Source organism: Schistocerca piceifrons, chromosome 5 (genome assembly GCF_021461385.2).
Source record: "Schistocerca piceifrons isolate TAMUIC-IGC-003096 chromosome 5, iqSchPice1.1, whole genome shotgun sequence".
NCBI lineage: Eukaryota > Metazoa > Arthropoda > Insecta > Orthoptera > Acrididae > Schistocerca > Schistocerca piceifrons.
In genome coordinates, this window is record NC_060142.1 from 485,422,004 (window position 1) to 485,443,104 (window position 21,101).

At 44.7% G+C, this 21,101-nt stretch overlaps 1 protein-coding gene across 1 annotated transcript in view; it reads left to right on the forward strand.

Annotated features, from left to right (window-relative positions):
- LOC124799095 (neural-cadherin-like) overlaps nucleotides 1-21,101 on the forward strand; it is a 1,093,765-nt gene that overhangs the window by 437,535 nt on the left and 635,129 nt on the right. The window contains exon 4 of the mRNA XM_047262634.1: nucleotides 16,424-16,670. Within this exon, the coding sequence (XP_047118590.1) occupies nucleotides 16,424-16,670 (247 nt within the window). The remainder of the gene's footprint in view (nucleotides 1-16,423; nucleotides 16,671-21,101) is intronic.

The following is a 21,101-nucleotide window of genomic DNA, read 5'->3' on the forward strand; positions in this document are numbered from 1 at the left end:
AGGAAAAAGAGAGAAATTGAAAAACGGCGATTGATGAGTTAGAAGAGAGAAATACTGCTCCAGAAACAAGGAAATTGTACGTGAGGGTTAAAGATATAAGGAAGGGATTCCAACCCAGAGCAGTTTTCTGTAAAGATAAGGAGGGAAATCTGATTGTAAGAAAAGATCAGACTTTAGACAGATGGGTGGAGTATTTTAGTGAACTACTGAATGCAGAATCTGGAAACGAACGTGGGGTTGATGCCGGTATGGCAGAAGAGATGAAGAAGGAAATAAACAGAGATGAAGAGCACCAGGGATCAGTAGCAGAACCCACACTGGAAGAAGTTAATGTTAGTATCAAGACTCTTAAAAACAATAAAGCTCCAGGAGAAGACAATATTACAGCAGAAATGATAAAATATGATGGAGAAAAAGTAGTGAGGATTTTGCATGAGATTATAGTGGACATATGGGGGAAAGAAAATATGCCAAAACAGTGGAGTACAGCAATACTCTCCCCTATGCATAAGAAATATGATAAAGCTGAGTGCACGAATTATAGAGGAATTGCACTGCTCTGTATAGTATATAAAGTATTAGGAAAAATCATGGCTGGGTGGTTAAGAACATACGTAGAAGAGTATCTAGGAGACTACCAGTGTGGTTTCAGGACCAATAGATCCACTACAGATAAGATTTTCACTAGCAGACAGATCCCTGGAAATGTTATGAGTATAACATCGATGTCCACCAGCTGTTCATTGATTTCAAACAAGTTTATGATAGTATCAAAAGGGATCAAGTTGGGAAGGCAATGCAAGAGGCAGGAGTCCCTAACAAACTGATAATATTGGTTCAAATGACTTTGAGAAGAACAGTATGCAAAGTAAAGATCAAGGGCACTTTATCAAAGGCATGTGAAGTTAACCAAGGACTGAGGCAGGGTGATGTGCTCTCCACTACTCTGTTCAATGTCGCCTTGGAGAGTGTGATGCGAAAGACACAAAGCAACAACCGCGGGGAACACTGTTTAATAGAGCGACTCAGGAGCTTGCATATGCGGACGATATTTATTTGTTATCCAGTAGGAAACAGGACCTGGAAGAAAAGCTTGAAAGGTAGAAAGATATGGTGCGGAGTTGGGGATGACTATTAATCAGTCAAAGACCGTGTATAGTAGATGTTAACCTCTAGGAAAAAATATATTGAAGGAGAAAGAAGCATGACTTTTAATGGAAAAGAATATGAACGCTGTGAGAGCTTTAAATATCTTGGGTCGCTGGTAACTGAGAATAATGATAAGAGAGAAGAAATTCATGCAAGGATTGCAGTTGGTAACAGAAGCTACTCTGCACTGGTTAAAGTTTTTAAAACAAGGAGCTTTAGCAGTAATCTAAAGCTGACTGTGTACCGTACAGTAGTTAGACCTGTGATGATGTATGGTTCGAAGACCTGGACTATGACACAAAATGATGAGGAGTTGTTGCTGCGATGGGAAAGGGCGATACTTAGGAAAATCTACGGGCCATTAAATGACAGGGGTTTTTGGAGAATCAGAAATGATAAGGAGATCAGAAAGTTGTACAAAAGGCCAGATACCGTGACAGAAATGAAGAGTAATAGACTACGTTGGCTGGGACATGTAGAAAGAATGGTGGAGAACAGCACAGTCAAGAAAGTTTTCAAAGGAAAATCCTGTGGACGTCGAATAAGGGGCAGACCAAGGACCACAAGGACCAGATGGTTACACAACGTGGAGGAGGACTTGATAAGGATGGGAGTTAGAAGATGGAGAGCCACGGCAGCCAGCAGAGAAGAGTGGGCGGAGATTTCCGGGAGGGCAAGGCCCTACAAGGGCTTTAGCGCCAAGGAGTAAGCAAGTAAGTTAGATGGCGGTCAGTTAGACTTTAGGAAAGGTGAAGTCACCAAGAGAGTCTATTCTGATGTTGCGGCTGATAATGGGAACAAGACTAAAGAAATAACAAGACACGTTCATAGAATTTGTCGAGCTGGAAAAAGCCTTCGGCAATGTAAAATGATGCAAGACGTTCGAAATTGTGAATAAAATAGAGGTAAGCTGTAGGGAGAGGCAGGTAAATAAATTGTAAATTTGTGGTAAGAGCTTATGGGACCAAACTGCTTAGGTCATCGGTCCCTAAGCTTACACACTACCTAATCTAACTTAAACTAAGTTACACTATGGACAACACACAAACCCATGCTCGAGGAGAACTCGAACAGGTAATACACAATATCTACAAGAGCAAAGGGGGAATAATAAGAGTGGACCACCAAGAACAAAGTGCTCGGATTAGAAAGGGTGTAAGACAGGGATGTAGTCTTTCGCCTCTACTGCTTAATCTGTACATCGAAGAAGCAACGATGCAAATAAAAGAAAGGTTCAGGAGTGGAATTAAAATTCAAAGTGAATGGACATCAGTGATACGATTCGCTGATGATATTGCTATCCTGATTGCAAGTAATGAAGAATTACATGATCTGCTGAATGGAATGAACAGTCTAATGAGTACAGGATATGGATTGTGACTAAATCGAAGTAAGACGAAAGTAATGAGAAGTAGCAGAAACGAGAACAGCGAGAAACTTAACATCAGGATTGATAGTTACGACATAGAGGAAGTTAAAGAATTCTGCTATCTAGGCAGTAAAATAATAAATGACAGACGGAGCAAATAGGACATCAAAAGCAGACTTACACTAAAAGGGCATTCCCGACTTAAAGAAATCTTCTAGCATGAAACATGGGCCTCAATTTGAGGAAGAAATTTCTGATAATGTACATATGGAGGACAGCATTGTATGGTAGTAAAACATGGACTGTTGGAAAACCGGAAAATAAGAGAATCGAAGCATTTTAGATATGGTGCTGCAGACGAATGTGAAAAATTTGGTGAACTGGTAAGGTAAGGAATGAGGAGGCTCTGCGCAGAATCGAAGAGTAAACGAATATGTGGAAAACACTAACAAGGAGAAGGGACAGGATTGTAGGACATCTGTTAAGACGTCAGGGAATAGCTTCCATGTTACCAGATGGAGTTGGGGAAGGCAAAAGCGGTAGAGGAGGACAGAGATTGGAATACGTCCAGAAAATAATTGAGGAAGTAGGTTGCAAGTGCTACTCTGAGATGAAGTGGTTAGCACAGGAGAAGAATTCGTGGCAGACCTTAAAACGCCCCCTTAGAAAAATTACTGACACACAATATTTTATGGCGCAACGCAATCTGACTTTCAAAAATCCCTACGAAAGAATGGCCCTGACTAACATTAACCTATACGTTTCACAAAACACTTACCTCAAAAAAATCTTGGTTACTCGTACTACTGCAATACAAATGGCTCAATGGGTTCAAATGGCTCTGAGCACTATGGGACTTAACATCTATGGTCATCAGTCCCCTAGAACTTAGAACTACTTAAACGTAACTAACCTAAGGACAGCACACAACACCCAGCCATCACGAGGCAGAGAAAATCCCTGACCCCGCCGTGAATCGAACCCGGGAACCCGGGCGTGGGAAGCGAGAACGCTACCGCACGACCACGAGATGCGGGCAACTGCAATACAGCGAGCGCCACTACTGCCAGCTAAATAAAAGATTCAAACTACGGAAGGCACCAACTACTGATAGGCATAGTTAGCAAATGAAAGATTTTAATAGAGAACAAACAATGTATTTACCTTAATAGTCATCAAAAGTCATAATATATATAGCAGTTCATGACATCCAGTCTTACAAATTTCAAAATTTCGCCATTTCTCTCCTCACATCCACCACTGCTGGCGGTTCACCTCCAACTACGCAACGCTACGCGCTGTTAACAGCCAACTGCCCAACGCTACAATGGCGAGTATTCCAACAATGCCAACCAGCCACAGACTGCACACAGCACAGCCAGTGATTTTCATACAGAGCGCTACGTGGCGTTACCAATAAGAATACCTAAACAGCCTACATACAACCTTATCTAACCAGTCAGAAACTGATGACTAACAAAGAAAGAAAAGGACAGAACGAAGGGGACTGTGGCTGTGACACAGGACATAGTGGCAGAGAGACAGAAAGAGAAAATCACAATGAGTTGAGCTGAATGAATGAGTCAGAATAGGCAACTGGGAGTGGATGGGTATAAGTGACTTACAGCGATGGACTGGTGAGTGTGAGTGACTTACAGTCAGGCGAGCCTGTGGGAGTTTGAGGTGAGATGCATGTTAAAAAAAGCGCGAATATGTTCGCATACCAAAATTTTTGGGAAAATTTTTGAAATTCTGAGGCAGTTAGAATGAGGCAGTTGGTACCCCACTTTTCAGTCAGTGTTTTAAAACAAAATTTGCATTTTTTGTCCTCCGATAGGAGAATTTTTTTGCTGGTTAAAATACGAGGGTTATTCGTAAAGTACAGTCGCGAAACGGAAACCACTGTGAAACTCAAAAATGTTTTATTGGGAACAGTTAGCTACACCTTCCAGCGTCTTCTCTACACAGTCACCGCTCCAACTTAGACATTTGTCATAGCTTTGTTCCAACTTTACAACACCGTCGTCGTAGAAGGCAACCACCCGTGCTTTCCGCCAATACTCTACGCTGGTCTACAGCTCGTTGACTGTGCCAGAAGGTTGTCTTCAAAGCTAGGGGTTCATGTGAACAGAGATAAAGCTTAAGGGCAGCCAGTTATGGGCTGTATTGTAGGTGATCACAAACTTCCCATCCAAAACGCTGCAGGAGCATCTTCATTGCCCTTGCAGAGTACTGCCGAGAATTGGCATGAAAAAGGAACCGTATGACAGTTGCGTTATACGGGCTGCATGACATCAGGCAAAACATCTCGCCAGGCCCTCATAATTGGCGGGAGACACTATTTCCTGTGCCTCTTTAGGCGCTTATTGTGCACCCAGTACTGAAAACAGCAACGTGACGAGATCGCCGGGCATACTACAGACACTGCCCAACACATCTGATCAAAGCTTCATCGGATTTTCACAGCGATTTCCATTTCGCACCCGATCGGAACTCACTTTCCTAATAGCCCTAGTATATTTGTATATGGAACTATAGGACATAATTTTCAATGTACTCCCTCAATAACACGAATTACGCTAAGTGAAGCTAGCTGAAATATTGTTTGTAAACAAACAAAAGCCACGCAGCTTGCATTTCTTTTGCTAATATGCGTGACGCTAACATTCATAATTAACGTGATGAATAACAACGCATTCAAAACAGAGGGAGACACGGCGATCGCGTATTCGGGCAGTGGACGCGGCTAGAGCTGACGAGCCGGTAACGACCGCGGCGCCGGAAGTAAATTGCGTGGCTGGCTGCGCGCATTGTCACCCAGGGCGCGCGATGGGCCCTCTGATAATTAACAGCCCTGTTCCGGGCTGTGGGAACACGTGGCGAGCGCAGGTGTTCAATTACGCGCCTGCTAATTGCATATTCAAATTGTATGGAACGGCCGCTGATGCCAGCGCGCTGTTGTTGTTGTTGTAAGCGTGGCCACAGAACGCAAATTCGGTTCCGTACAACAAACGAAAATTCCTCGTCAGCTACAACAACGAGAGAGCCACAAACGGTGATCGCAGATAGTGACCAATCCACGAGCACCCCACCCTTTCCTCTCCTTCCAAACCACAATTCATCTACGCCGCCCTTCACTCCCAGCTCCTTTCCCCCTCGCATACGCGCCTTACGACACCATATTGCTAAGCAGAAGTTTCTCGGGCATCTTAAACACTTACGTTTTCACTGAGGTGACAAAAGTCATGGGATAGCGACATGCCCATATACAGATGGTGGTGGTATCGGGTACACAGTGTATAAAAGTGCAGTGCATTGGCGGAGCTGTCGTTTGTACTCGGGTGATTTTTGTGATTATATGACCGCACGACAGGAATTAACAGACGGTTGCTATTCACGATACACATAAATGACCCTGTGGATAACATCGGAAGTTCAGTGAGGCTTTTTGCGGATGATGCTGTAGTATATCGAAAGGTTGTAACAATGGAAAAGTGTGAAATGCAGGAGGATCTGCAACAAATTGACGCATGGTGAAGGGAATGGCAATTGAATCTCAGTGTAGACAAGTTTAATGTGCTGCGAATACGTAGAAAGAAAGATCCTTTATCATTTAGCTACAATGTAGCAGGTCAGCAACTGGAAGCAGTTAATTCCATAAATTATCTGGGCGTAGGCATTAGGAGTGATTTAAAATGGAATGATCATATAAAGTTGATCGTCGGTAAAGCATATGGCAGACTGAGATTCTTTGGAAGAATCCTAAGGAAATGCAATCCGAAAACAAAGGAAGTAGAATACAGTACACTTGTTCGCCCACTGCTTGAATATTGCTCACCAGTGTGGGATCCGTACCAGATAGGGTTGATAGAAGGGATAGAGAAGATCCAACGGACGGCAGCGCGCTTTGTTACAGGATCATTTAGAAATCGCGAAAGCGTTGTGGAGATGATAGATAAACTCCAGTGGAAGACTCTGCAGGAGAGACGCTCAGTGGCTCGGTACCGCCTTTTGATGAAGTTTCGAGAACATACCTTCACCGAGGAGTCAAGCAGTATATTGCTCCCTCCTACGTATATCTCGCGGAGAGACCATGAGGATAAAATCAGAGAGATTAGAGCCCACACAGAGGCATACCGACAATCCTTCTTTCCACGAACAATACGAGACTGGAATAGAAGCGAGAACCGATAGAGGTACTCAAGGTACCCTCCGCCACACACCGTCAGGTGGCTTGCGGAGTATGGATGTAGATGTAGATGTGGACTTTGATCCGTAATATGGCAGTTGGAGCCAACGGCATGGGACATTCCATTTCGGAAATCGTTAAGGAATTCACTATTCCGAGATCCACAGTGTCAGAAGTGTGCCGAAAATACTAGATTTCAGGCATTATCTCTCACCATGGAAACGTAGCGGGCGACGGCCTTCACTTAACGACCGAGAGCAGCTGCGTTTGCGTAGATTGTCAGTGCTCGCAGACAAACAACACTGCCTGAAATAAACGCAAAAATAAATCTGAGATGTATAAGAACGTATCGGTAAGAACAGTTCAGCGAAATGTGGCATTAATGGCTTATGACTGCAGACGACCGACGCTAGTGCCTGTGCTAATATTACTCAGTTGGTATCACGAGGCTGAGTGCACCCGATACCAGCCTTCCCACAAGGGAAAATGCCTGGCAGTTACAGGAATCGAACGCCGGCTCTCCGCAAGGCAGCAAGCTGTCCTGACCACTCAGCTACGGAGGCGTGGCTTTTCGTGCTACAGCCAGTCTACATTTTACATTCTTTCCATTTCGGCCAGCATCTGTTATAAGCCGCAGTCAAAAAGTTTCCGATTGAAGGCGTTGCTGTAGCGCACATGCTACGTAGCGCGACTCCGATGCGGGTACGTTGTTGTTGTTGTTGTTGTGGTCTTCAGTTCAGAGACTGGTTTGATGCAGCTCTCCTTGCTACTCTATCCTGTGCAAGCTTCTTCATCTCCCAGTACCTACTGCAAAATATATCCTTCTGAGTCTGTTTAGTGTATTAATCTCTTGGTTTCCTTCTACAATTTTTACCCTCCACGCTACCCTCCAATACTAAACTGGTGATCCCTTGATGCCTCAGAACATGTCATATCAACCGATCCCTTCTTCTAGTCAAGTTGTGCCACAAATTCCTCCCCAGTTCTATTCAATACCTCCTCATTAGTTATGTGATCCACCCAACTAATCTTCAGCATTCTTCTGTAGCACCACATTTCGAAAGCTTCTATTCTCTTCTTGTCTTAACTATTTATCGTCCACGTTTCACTTCCATGCATGGCTACACTCCATACAAATACTTTCAGAAACGACTTCCTGACACTTAAATCTATACTCGATGTTAACAAATTTCATTTCTTCAGGAACGCTTTCCTTGCCATTCCCAGTCTACATTCTGTATCCCCTCTACTTCGACCATCATCAGTTATTTTGCTCCCCAAATAGCAAAACTCATTTACTACTTTAAGCCTCTCATTTCCTAATCTAATTCCCTCAGCATCACCCGACTTAATTCGACTACATTCCGTTATCCTCGTTTTGCTTTTGTTCATGTTCATCTTCTATCCTCCTTTCGAGACACTGTCCATTCCGTTCAACTGCTCTTCCAAGTCCTTTGCTGTCCCTGACTGAATTACGATGTCATCGGCGAACCTCAAAGATTTTATTTGTTCTCCATGGGTTTGAATACCTACTCCAAATTTTTCTTTAGTTTCCTTTATTGCTTGCTCAATATACAGATTGAATAACATCGGGGATAGCCTACAACCCTGTCTCACCCCCTTCCCAACCACTGCTTTCCTTTCATGCCCCTCGACTCTTATAAGGGTCATCTCGTTTCTGTTCAAATTGTAAATAGCCTTTCGCTCCCTGTATTTTACCCCTGCCACCTTCAGAATTTGAAAGAGAGCATTCCAGTCAACATTTTCAAAAGCTTTCTCTAAGTCTACAAATACTAGAAACGTAGGTTTGCCTTTCCTTGATGTATTTTCTAAGATAAGTCGTAGGGTCAGTATCGCCTCACGTGTTCCAACATTTCTACGGAATCCAAACTGATCTTCCCCGAGGTCGGTTTCTACCAGTCTTTCCATTCATCTGTGAAGAATTCGCGTTAATATTTTGCAGCCAGCGACTACATAAGCACCGGTTTGTAGGCAAGGGATTAACGTGCCATTCTTGTCTTTTCGACGTGCGGGCAGTAAAAGCGGAAACGTGAACTATGGCGACGTTATTACCAAATGAGTCTAAACAGGACCAAGAGCTGTTATACGCTTCTTGGCTGCCGAAGGACAAACACAGTGGACATCCTTCGGAGAATGAAGAATGTGTATGGGGCAGAAAACAAACGTTGTTGTGGAATGGTGCAGGAATGGATGTTGGTTCAAATTTTATCCCTCAGAAGTTCCACCAATTCAGGAGGGAGACACACGAGTACCCGCTCTATAGTCCTGATCTACCTTCATGCAATTACCACGCAATCGGTCCCCTAAAAAAGGACTTGATAGGTCGACGATCCCAGTCGGACGAGAACGTGTAGCGGGTACTTACGGACTTATTCAGGCAGCAGGGCACGATGTTTTAAGAAATCTGATGCCTCATTGCAGTGACTGCGTCATTGCTCACACGATTTTGCCTGATTGCCATACCGATTATGGATTATACGGCCATCGAATGGAAAATTTTTACCGCCACTTATAATTTCCTGTCAGAATAACAGAACTCATCTACTACTTTCAAAGTCTCATTTCCTAATTTGTTTCCCACAGCATCACCTGATTTAATTCACCCACGTTCTTTCTGTTTTACTTTTGTTGATGTCCATCTTATATCCTCTTTACAACACACTTACCATTCTGTTCAACTGCGCTTCCAAATCTTTTGCTGCCTCAGACAGAATCACAACGCTATTGACAAACCTCAAAGTTTTTATTTCTTCTCCCTGAATTTTAATTCCCTTCCCGAATTTCTTCTCGCTTTCGTTTATGACTTGCTCAGTGTATACAGACTGGATAACAGCGGAGATAGGTTACAAGCCTGTCTCAACCCCTTCCCAACCGCTGTTTCCCTTTCATGTCTTTAATTTTTACAATTGCAGTCTGGTTTCTGTACAAGTTGTAAATAACTTTTCACTCCTTGTATTTTACTTCTGCTGCCTTCAAAATTTGAAAGATTGTAGTCCAATCAACATTTTCAAAATCTTTCTTTAAATCTACAAATGCTGTAAACGTAGGTTTACCTTTCCTTGACCTATCTTCAAAGATAAACCGTACGGTCAGTATTGCCTTGCGTGTTCCTAGATCTCTTTGGAATCCAAACTGATCTTCCCCGAGGTCGGTTTCTTCCAGTTTTTCCATTCTTACACAAATAATTGGCTCAAAATGGTTCAAATGGCTCTGAGCACTATGGGACTTCACATTTGAGGTCATCAGTCCACTAGCACTTAGAACTACTTAAACCTAACTAACCTAAGGACATCACACACATCCATGCCCGAGGCAGGATTCGAACCTACGACCGTAGCAGTCGCGCGGTTCCGGACTGAAGTGCCTAGAACCGCTCGGCCACTCCGACCGGCACACAAATAATTCGTGTCAGTATTTTTGCAGCAATGACTTATTAAACTAATGCTTCAGTAGTATTCATACCTTTCAGCATTTTCTTTCTTCGGAACTGGGACTATTCCATTCTTCTTGAAGTCTAAAGGTATTTCACCTGGCTCACAGTTCTCACACATCAGATGAAACAGTTTTTTCAAAACAACCGGCACTCCCTCTCCAAGAATCAAAATCATTCAGAGGGAATGTTGTCCACAACCGTAGCGAGTGGGCTGTTAGGTTTTCTGCTCGTGCTCTGCTGTTAAACGATGATGAGATTAGAAGGGCAATGATGAAGTAATGTTCACGAAGAGTCCATTCCTCTGGAGGAAAGAGCAAGAGCACTGGCTAATATAACCACTTCGTGCGACAGACTGAACATCAATGCAGTTCTTACCCTGTAACTGCAGAATGATGTGAGATCCAATCCAGGACACTTGAGGAGAAATTTGGAATTTGATCCAATATACTGTCACAATATAGGCGAAGAAACCCACGCGAAAGACGAGAACCGTATTGTTTTGGCAATTATTACAAGTGGATTGCACTACTTTGTAAGTTTTCATTAAAAATTCATTAATGAGGATTTTCGGTATCTCCATCGGAAGATCTGTGAAAAAACAGGTAAGAACTACATTAGAATTGAGCTAGAGGTCGTTTGTCCTAATCTATTGATTTACAAACATGGAGATCAAAAGTACCATTAAAAGTCTGCTCAGAAATACACACTAGCTATCCAGTCAGGTCCGTTAGCCCATGTACAAACCAACTGACAAACTGAGTACTTCAGACAGTTCGTGTCTGAAGAAAATACATTTAACACAGATGTGAAGATGATGTTACAGATACTTGCACTCGATTTTTATCGAAAGAAAAGTGAAAAATTGCGCATTCACTGTGGAACATTTAATAGTTGCCAAAATAATGTTTCACGTCATTATGACTGAGAGCTTGAAACACCCCTGTTATGTCCTTTATTGGGTTTTGTGTGTTTTACCGAAGCGCCAAACAGTTAATTATTATGATTATATGACCGTGTGCGTAATGGATAAAAGGCCATCAGTTTTTCTACGGTGGTTTCGGGGCTATTTCAACACAGTGCGGCTGTTCTGAGACGGAGTAGTTAATGATTGAAAGTTTGTCTATTATTAAAGACCATAAAGGTTGCGATGTACAAACTGATATGTATTTTCTATAATAACACACAAATTCTGAGGCAGTTGCTACCTTCGCCTTACACGCCTAATTACGGTTATATCTTTTTATTGGTTGCTGATTTTAAGTACTTCGTCACACGCAATAATGATGGTTAACATTCACAACAATCCTCACTGCAATCCATGGTTGTTGCTGGCCGACGCGGTTGACGCGGAACACGTAATTCGGCACTTATCACTTTTGGTTTCATATCACTCGCGAAGCGGTATCGATGAGGGTCAACCCCACGACGATCAGTGGGACGCGCTCATTTGTCATACTCCGGTGAATTTACCGTTTACTACTCGCTTGACCACCATTCTTGCCCGTCTCTCCAGTACTACTGCTCAGTCGACACTAGTCTCACTGCCTCCTGCAGCGCTCGACAATCGACTCCTGCCTGCTATCGACCTGGGTGTCGAATACTAATATCTATGTTCGTGGAATCACGGATCCCTTACAAGCTTCATACTGCCATACCTCCTCTTGGGGCGACGAAAATTGTTTATACGATCTGCACCGGAACTAACTTCCTTCGGGGACAGCGTCGACAAGATGATACTTTTAGCGACCTCAAGAACTGTACATGTTTCGAATACGCCAGTATTTACCAGCACTGCAACATTAAACAAGACTCGTGTGACTGGAATTAACCATATACCACTGGTTAGTTACATAAAAATAGATCGATGTTTATGACTGCAGAATTGTCCATGATCTGTGACTGAAAATTCAGTACAGCGTGAAGTCCACAGCGCTGCTACCAGAGCTTTTAAACATGGTACCATGGAATCAAAGAACGTTCGGATATGCTCCTGGGGATCTCTCTCCACGTGATTCGTATGCGTCTCTACAAAGTTGAAGGAACAAATTACCGACAAATCATACCCCAGACGTTTTCATTGGACCCCATGTCAGTCCAATGTGCAACACTGCGCAGCAGCAGGCCTAGATGGAGTTGCCTGACGAGCAGTGATTCGGTCTGCAAAACCTCCCTGATGTAGCGGATACTGTTTGTATTGTCCTCAGAACACATCGGTTAAGGTAGCACGTTGTATCCGACAGTACGCCAACCCGTCCCACGTGCGCGCAGCAATCCGGTCTGTCAGACTGCGACCATTACGGTAATGTCTAACACGTTTACGTATATCACTGAAAGGCATAATTCAGTGACATTCGTCCGAAAACACTACATTTTGTCACTACGCACGCCGATGACGGTGTCACGTGCCTATTGGAGTATGAGCTGTTTGTAGTTTCCGTACGCCGGAAGGTGAAGCAATGGAACACTTGCCATCAGCCGAACCCTCACCAAACGGCGTCGAAGCAGACAGTTTCACATCTGCTGTAGTTAACCCGATAGGTGTATGGCCAGTTATGTCTTGAACAGACTTGATGAATACTATCTGGGCAGTCTCGAACAGGACCTCACGTGGCTGGTGCTTGTGAAGCCCCAGGAATATTATTACACTGTTCGGGAGAATAACCGTTTTAACAACCTAAACGGACAGAAAATACAGTTTTTTGATCTGGATTTCCGCCAGAAATTTGCTTCCAGCCCTCCAAATTTCCGGGTGCTAGGACGCCACCTAGTTCATCATGCGATAGAGAAATCTTTGCTTGCTCCATCAGCCTCGATCACTGTATAACACTTAATACAGAAACGTTATCGAAAATGCCAGCAAAGCTTGTCTCGCGTGAATATTGAGTTGAGATACACGGACTGGAAAATGGAGCGAAGAAGGAGAGAAGAAATACAAGATAGGGTACAGATGGATCTATCAGAGGTTTAGCATTTTCTGGTGGATAATAGCTTCAAAGATGTGTCAGTCTTTTCCACTCATAACCAAACGTTGCTGTCTAGTAAAACACTAGGCGCATGTTTGCTGGCGTGCAGCATATTTTTTATCTTTGGTTCCGCCTTTAGGCCATCTGCTTTTCTCATTAAATTTAGGGGAGAACTTAAGAAATTCCCCAGGTTTACAAGCTGCGGGCGTGGCTGTTAGACATCATTTTTTTTTTTTTTACAATGCTAACAATGGCAACCGCTTTGGCATGTGGAGTATGAAGGGTAGGGGAACTTAAAGTGTGCTGTCTCTGTCAGTTGATGCCTGAAGTTCTCCAAGGAAAACGCTCCTCACTCACTGAGTAGGCTCGCAAAGGAACAATGTGTTCTTACCAAGTCGGGAACGTTAAACTATGTTACTTCGAATTTCAATGAGTTCATTTTCGTTAACTGACTCTCGCCAGGCAAACTAAGTCTGTTGAATTTATATATACTTACTACATGATAATGGAAAGAATATATTTATTTTTATTACTCTAATAACGATTCTTCGTATGTTCCCTCTTTTTATTTGTAACGTGGCTGCCCCTTATTATCCCTACTGGTTATATTACATACTTGAAACAGTCACGCTTACCAATAGGAGATGTACTCTCGGCCGTTATCTCTTAGAGATCCGCGGCTTTCATTAATTTCTGCGCAGCAGGCAGATTTTAATCGGGGATGCATCATCATATTAAACAGCCATAGGTCCAGAATTTTTGTAAAGATCAAAACTGGTCACTGTTAGGTTAAGGACAGCCAACATACCAGAGTAAAGTTACACGGTGCCACATTGCCTAATCAAATCAAACGAGCGACTAAGCAACCTTGCATTACCATTCTACTTAAAGCAACATTGTTATTTTATTTGAAATACACGAGGTTGATCTCCCTGTGAAAGTCTTTGTAGCCTTTCCAACGAATATATTGTACTGTTGGTCCGTCTCCGGTTCGTACCTGTTATCCAGTGCCACTCCTAAGATATTGCTTTGTTTATTTATTTCGACAGGCAAGAAAAGAGGTTTCAGGAGCATCCTTACATCTAGACGGACACACTTAGCTAGAGAGCATTGCAATACACATAATTAATATTACAATAATACAATGAAGTGCCAAAGAAACTGGTACACCTCCCTAATATCGTATAGGGCCCCCGTGAGCACGCAGTAGTGCCGCAACACGACGTGGCATGGACTCGACTAATGTCTGAAGTAGTGCTGGAGGGAGCTGACACCATGCATCCTGCAGCTATCAATAAATCCGTAAGAGTACGAGGCGGTGGAGATCTCATCCGAAAGGCACACTGCAAGGCATCCCAGATATGCTCAATAATGTACACTTCTGGTAGGTCTGGTGACCATCGGAAGTGTTTAAACTCAGAAGAGTGCTCCTGAAGCCACTCGGTAGCAATTCTGGACGTGCTTGTCCTGCTGGAATTGCTGAAGTCCGTCGGAATGCACAATGGACAAGAATGGATGCAGGTGATCAGACAGGATGCTTACGTGTCACCTGTCAGAGTGGTATCTAGACGTATCACGGGTCCCATATCATTCGAACTGCACACGCCCCACACATTTGCGGAGCCTCCACCAGCTTTATCAGTCCCCTGCTGACCTGCTGGGTGCATGGTTGGTTGGTTGGTTGTTTTTGGGGAAGGAGACCAGACAGCGTGGTCATCCGTCTCATCGGATTAGGGAAGGATGGGGAAGGAAGTCGGCGGTGCCCTTTCAGAGGAATCATCCCGGCATTTGCCTGGAGTGATTTAGGGAAATCACGGAAAACCTAAATCAGGATGGCCGGACGCGGGATTGAACCGTCGTCCTCCCGAATGCCAGTCCAGTGTCTAACCACTGCGCCACCTCGCTCGGTGGGTGCATGGATTCTTGAGGTTGTCTCCATACCCGTACAGGTCCATCCGCTCGATACAATTTAAAACGAGACTCGTCCGACCAGGCAACATGTTTCCAGTTATCAACAGTCCATTGTCGGTGTTGACGGGCCCAGATTAGGCGTAAGGCTTTGTGTCGTGCAGTCATCAAGGGTACATGAGTGGGGCTTCGGCTCCGAAAGCCCATATCGATGATGTTTCGTTGAATGGTTCGCTCACTGACACTTGTTGATGGCCCAGCATTGGAATCTGGAGCAATTTGAGGAAGTGGTGCACTTCTGCCACATTGAACGATTCTCTTCAGTGGTCGTTGGTCGCGTCCTCGCAGGATCTTTTTCCGGCCGCAGCGTTGTCAAAGATTTGATGTTTTACCGGATTCCTGATACTCACGGTACACTCGTAAAATGGTCGTACAGGAAAATCCCTACTTCATCGCTACATCGGAGATGCTGTGTGCCATCGTTCATGCGTCGACTATGACACCACGTTGAAACTCACTTAAATCTTGATAACCTGCCATTGTATGGTTCAAATGGTTCTGAGCACTATGGGACTTAACATCTGAGGTCATCAGTCCCCTAGTCTTAGAACTACTTAAACCTAACTAACCTAAGGACATCACACACATCCATGCCCGAGTCAGGATTCGAACCTGCGGCCGTAGCAGTAGCACGGTTCCGGACTGAAGCACCTAGAACCGCTCGGCCACAACGGCCGCCTGCCCTTGTAGCAGCAGTAACCGATCTAACAACTGCGCCAGACACTTGTTGTCTTATATACTTGTTGCCGACCGCAGCGTCGCATTCTAAATGTTTACATATGTCTGTATTTGGCGCTTCAGTGTAATAATAGTAACAATAATGATTATGTATATAGTAATGAATAAACGAAATATCAGTGTCATTCACATTGTGTTAAGCATTTCCTTCATTAAATTCTTGTCGAGTGTGAGTTATGGCATCTAACAGAAATGTGTGGTACCAGTACAGAAGGAAAGAAATTTGGAAAGGAAGTTGGATGATCAAACGAAGAGTGAGAAATAACGGGATAATATTAGCAGATAACACGAAAGGAAGAAAACAGAAACAGGTAAGAATGGGGAAAAGAATGGGTAAGTTTATAGTGAGACGGAGATACTGGTTAACCGTTGGACAAAATGAAGGGATATGCGAGAGGGAAATTGCACCGATGACAGCATATAAGAAGTTAATCTCCTATTGAATGCAGGGTGATTTTGGATCATATGCAGGTTACAGGGCAGTTTGTTCCATAGTCGAATGGCTGAAATGGAGGAGGTGCAGAGAGATCTAGCTTGTATCGCCGCAAGTATCGGATCAGGCACTGCAGTTGTCTTGTGCCCTTGTGTTGCAGCCGGCGGCCGCTTCGAGGTGGACGAGCGGTCGGGCGTGGTGCGCACGCGCGGCACGGACGCCTTCCAGCTGGACATGGAGTACGTGCTGTACGTGAAGGCCGAGGACCAGAACGGCCGCGTCGACGAGCGCCACTTCCAGTCGACGCCCGAGGAGCGGCTCTCCATCGTGGGCGGCAAGCGCGCCCCGCAGTTCTACATGCCATCCTACGAGGCCGAGATCCCCGAGAACCAGAAGAAGGACTCCGAGTAAGCAGCGGCGCGGCTCTCTTTTTTCCACCCAACCTGTTGGCTCCCCCACATGCTAAAGGTGAAAGCTATGCACTGAGTACCTATGGAGTATCATCTTTCTTGTGCGACTGGATTTGCGATTTCCTGTCGGAAAGGTCACAGTTTTTAGCAACTGACGGAAAGTCATCGAGTAAAAAAAGTAAGATTAAGTCCTATGGCATGGTACGAGACGCCAAAGGGCGAGATCAGCTGACTAATGGAAAGGTTTTCGCTATCTTTCGTTCCCGCTGGCACCTTTCTTTCGCAGAGTATGTGAGCTGTCTGCGTATCTGTTAAGAGTTGGTGACTGTAATGTATGTGTGTATGGTATAGTGTCATGTTCGTGCTGGGGAGTTAGGGATGGTGAGAGAAGGGACAGAGTGAAACCCTGTGCCGCCACATAGCGTACTGCTCTCGGATAGCACCAAAGGGGCCGCCGAGCTTAAAGTCCCCATCCGACAGACGGTTCACCACCAACTGTGTCACATACCCTCACTTTACAACGCTCTCTGTGGCATTGTAGCGAAAAGGAAGTACTTCTCTGGTCGCTGTGTGACTAACCTGGTGTCTTGCTGCTGCGGTAGTCCGTCGTCGCACAGTAGTAGAGCTCAGGCGCCAGGTTCCATGTAGACTGTGATCCTGCTGAAGTGGGGTGGGTCGGGATGCCAGTTGTTAAATGTGAACAATGTTTTGTACTATACTCGTTTGAATAAAAAATACTTTGAAACACACTTCACAGAATTTCCAATATGGCGGCTTTTCGTTACGCCGTTATTCAACCCTTTACAACACATTAACACATTTCTCACTTTCCATACTCGTGATATACACTACTGGCCATTAAAATTGCCACACCACGAAGATGACGTGCTACAGACGCGAAATTTAACCGACACGAAGAAGATGCTGTGATATACAAATGATTAGCTTTTCAGAGCCTTCACACCAGGTTGGTGCCGGTGGCGACACCTGCAACGTGCTGACATGAGGAAAGTTTCCAACCGATTTCTCATACACAAACAGCAGTTGACCGGCGTTGCCTGATGAAACGTTGTTGTAATGCCTCGCGTAAGGAGGAGAAACGCGTACCATTACGTTTCCGACTTTGATAAAAGTCGGATTGTAGCCTATCACGATTGTGGTTTATCGTATCGTGACATTGATGCTCGCGTTGGTCGTGATCCAATGACTGTTAGCAGAATATGGAATCGGTGGGTTCAGGAGGGTAATAGGGAACGCCATGCTGGATGCCAACGGCCTCGTATTACTAGCAGTCGAGATGACAGGCATCTTATCCGCATGGCTGTAACGGATCGTGCAGCCACGTCTCGATTCCTGAGTCAACAGATGGGGATGTTTGCAAGACAACAACCATGTGCACGAACAGTTCGACGACGTTTGCAGCACCATGGACTATCAGCTCGGAGACCATAGCTGCGGTTACCCTTGACGCTGCATCACAGACGGGAGCGCCTGCGATGGTGTTCTCAACGACGATCCTGGGTGCACGAATGGCAAAACGTCATGTTTTCGGATGAATCCAGGTTCTGTTTGCAGCATCATGATGGTTGCATCCGTGTTTGGCGACATCGCGGTGAACGCACATTGGAAGCGTGTATTGGCGTATCACCCGGTGTGATGGTATGGGGTGCCATTGGGTACACGTCCCGGTCACCTCTTGTTCGCATTGACGGCACTTTGAACAGTGGACGTTACATTTCAGATGTGTTAAGACCCGTGGCTCTACCTTTCATTCAATCCCTGCGAAACCACACATTTCAGCAGGATAATGCACGACCGCATGTTGCAGGTCCTGTACGGGCCTTTCTGGGTACAGTAAATGTTCGACTGCTGCCCTGGGCAGCATATTTCCAGACCTCTCACCAATCGAAAACGTCTGGTCAATGGTGGCCGAGCAACTGGTTCGTCACAACACGCCAGTCACTACTCTTGATGAACTGTGGTATCGTGTTGAAGCTGCATGGGCAGCTGTACCTGTACACGTCATCCAACCTCTGACTCAATGCCCAGTCGTATCAAGGCCGTTATTACGGCCAGAGTTTGTTCTTCTGGGTATTGATTTCTCAGGATCTATGAACCCAAATTGCGTGAAAATGTAATCAAATGTCCGTTTTAGTATAATATATTTATCCAATGAATACCCGTTTATCATCTCCATTTCTTATTGGTGTAGCAATTTTAATGGCCAGTAGTATATATATATATATATATATATATATATATATATATACACAAAGTTTCAGCCAATGGCTTTCAGATCGCTGTTGCTGGGTAGATCTGACGTCACGTTAGCGGACATTGTGACGGAAGTTTGTCTCGTAACACTGTCTCAGATTGTAAGATCCTACTCTCGAATAGTCGGATCTTGTTCCTACTAAGGTTGCACAACATAGCCTCCTATGATTTTATCATTAATACTCCTTGCTGACGCATAATTGTCAGATGTACGTGTAGCCTCGCTGCTACTGAGCATTCCTGATCGCATAAATGTGCGTAATACTTGGCCAAAACACGTGCAAGGAATGCATGTACTTCATGAGACACTGCAGTGAGGTTTGGAATTTGATCCAGGACATTGGTGCAAAGACTGGTATCAACGATTTTACACCATCTCCCCATCAATTGTCAACAGCACATGGCGTACGCGGATGGTCTCCTATCGTAGTACTGGTGACGCCCAACGGTGCTTAACTTTGGTGATGTACCGGGAACCGGCGTACGCACTTCGGTACAGCCGTTGACATCTACCGAAACAGAAGTGATATCTGGTATCCCCCAAAAAAGTGTTTCATGCCCTCTGATATTCCTGACCTACGTAAACTATCTAGGATACAATTTGAGCAAAGATTTTAGTTTGTCTGCAGATGACACTGTCATTTACCGTCCAGTAAAGGCTTCAGAAGATTAAAACCAACTGCAATATGATTTACACAAACTACCTGTACGATGCGAAAAGTGGCAATCAACCCTAAATAACGAAAAGTGCGATGTCATCTGCATGAGTCCTAAAAGGAATTCGTTTAAATTCCGGTTCAAGATAAGACACACAGATCTAAAGGCTGTCATTTCAACTAAATAGATAGGGATCACAATTGGGAACAACTTACATTGGAACGATCACGTAGATAATGTTGTGCGGAAGCCGAACTAAAGAGCGTGTTTTATTGACAGAACACTTCAAAGACGCAATAAATCCATTGGATAGACTACCAACAAAATGCTTGTTCGTCCCCTGCTAGAGTATAGCTGTGCAATATGGGACCCTTACAAGATAGGATTAACGGAGGACGTCGAAGAAGTTCAAGGAAGGGCAGCTCGTTTTGTATTATCACGAAATAAGGGAGAGAGTGTCACGGATATGATACGAGAGTTGAGGTGGCGGTCATTATGCCGTTTTTCGTCGCGGCGAGACCTTTGCTGAAATTTCTCCTCCGAATGCGATATTGTTTTTAAGTGCCCGTTTTATCCGAATGCTTTTAGAGACTGGAACAGAAGAGAAATAGACTCTCACGCTCGAACAGATGGCAGAGGAACTTAAACTGAATACTTCGAGCTATGGAACTAATGGTCGGAAATGAATATTTACCTTTTCATTCTCTCCAGCGGAGTGTGCGCTGTTTCGTATTTCCTGGTAGATTTAAACTATGTGCCAAACCGTGACTATTCCGGAATCTTTCCTTTCGCGAGCAGTGCTCTTACCGACTGGGCTATCAGGCCCTCACAGCCCTACATCCTACCTGCATACCTTTACAAATGGTTCAAATGGCTCTGAGCACTATGGGACTCAACTGCTGAGGTCATTAGTCCCCTAGAACTTAGAACTAGTTAAACCTAACTAACCTAATGACATCACAAAAATCCATGCCCGAGGCAGGATTCGAACCTGCGACCGTAGCGGTCTTGCGGTTCCAGACTGCAGCGCCTTTAACCGCACGGCCACTTCGGCCGGCTCATACCTTTACAAAAGCTCCATTCCTTGACGGGATTATCTCTTCTGGATGAAAGGAAATTGCGGAGAAATGGCTTAGCTGTTCGGAGATAAATACTCGCGGAAGGCAAGTTGTGAGGATGGGTCGTCCGTTACACACTCCTGGAACTGGAAAAAAGAACACATTGACACCGGTGTGTCAGACCCACCATACTTGCTCCGGACTCTGCGAGAGGGCTGTACAAGCAATGATCACACGCACGGCACAGCGGACACACCAGGAACCGCGGTGTTGGCCGTCGAATGGTGCTAGCTGCGCAGCATTTGTGCACCGCCGCCGTCAGTGTCAGCCAGTTTGCCGTGGCATACGGAGCTCCATCGCAGTCTTTAACACTGGTAGCATGCCGCGACAGCGTGGACGTGAACCGTATGTGCAGTTGACGGACTTTGAGCGAGGGCGT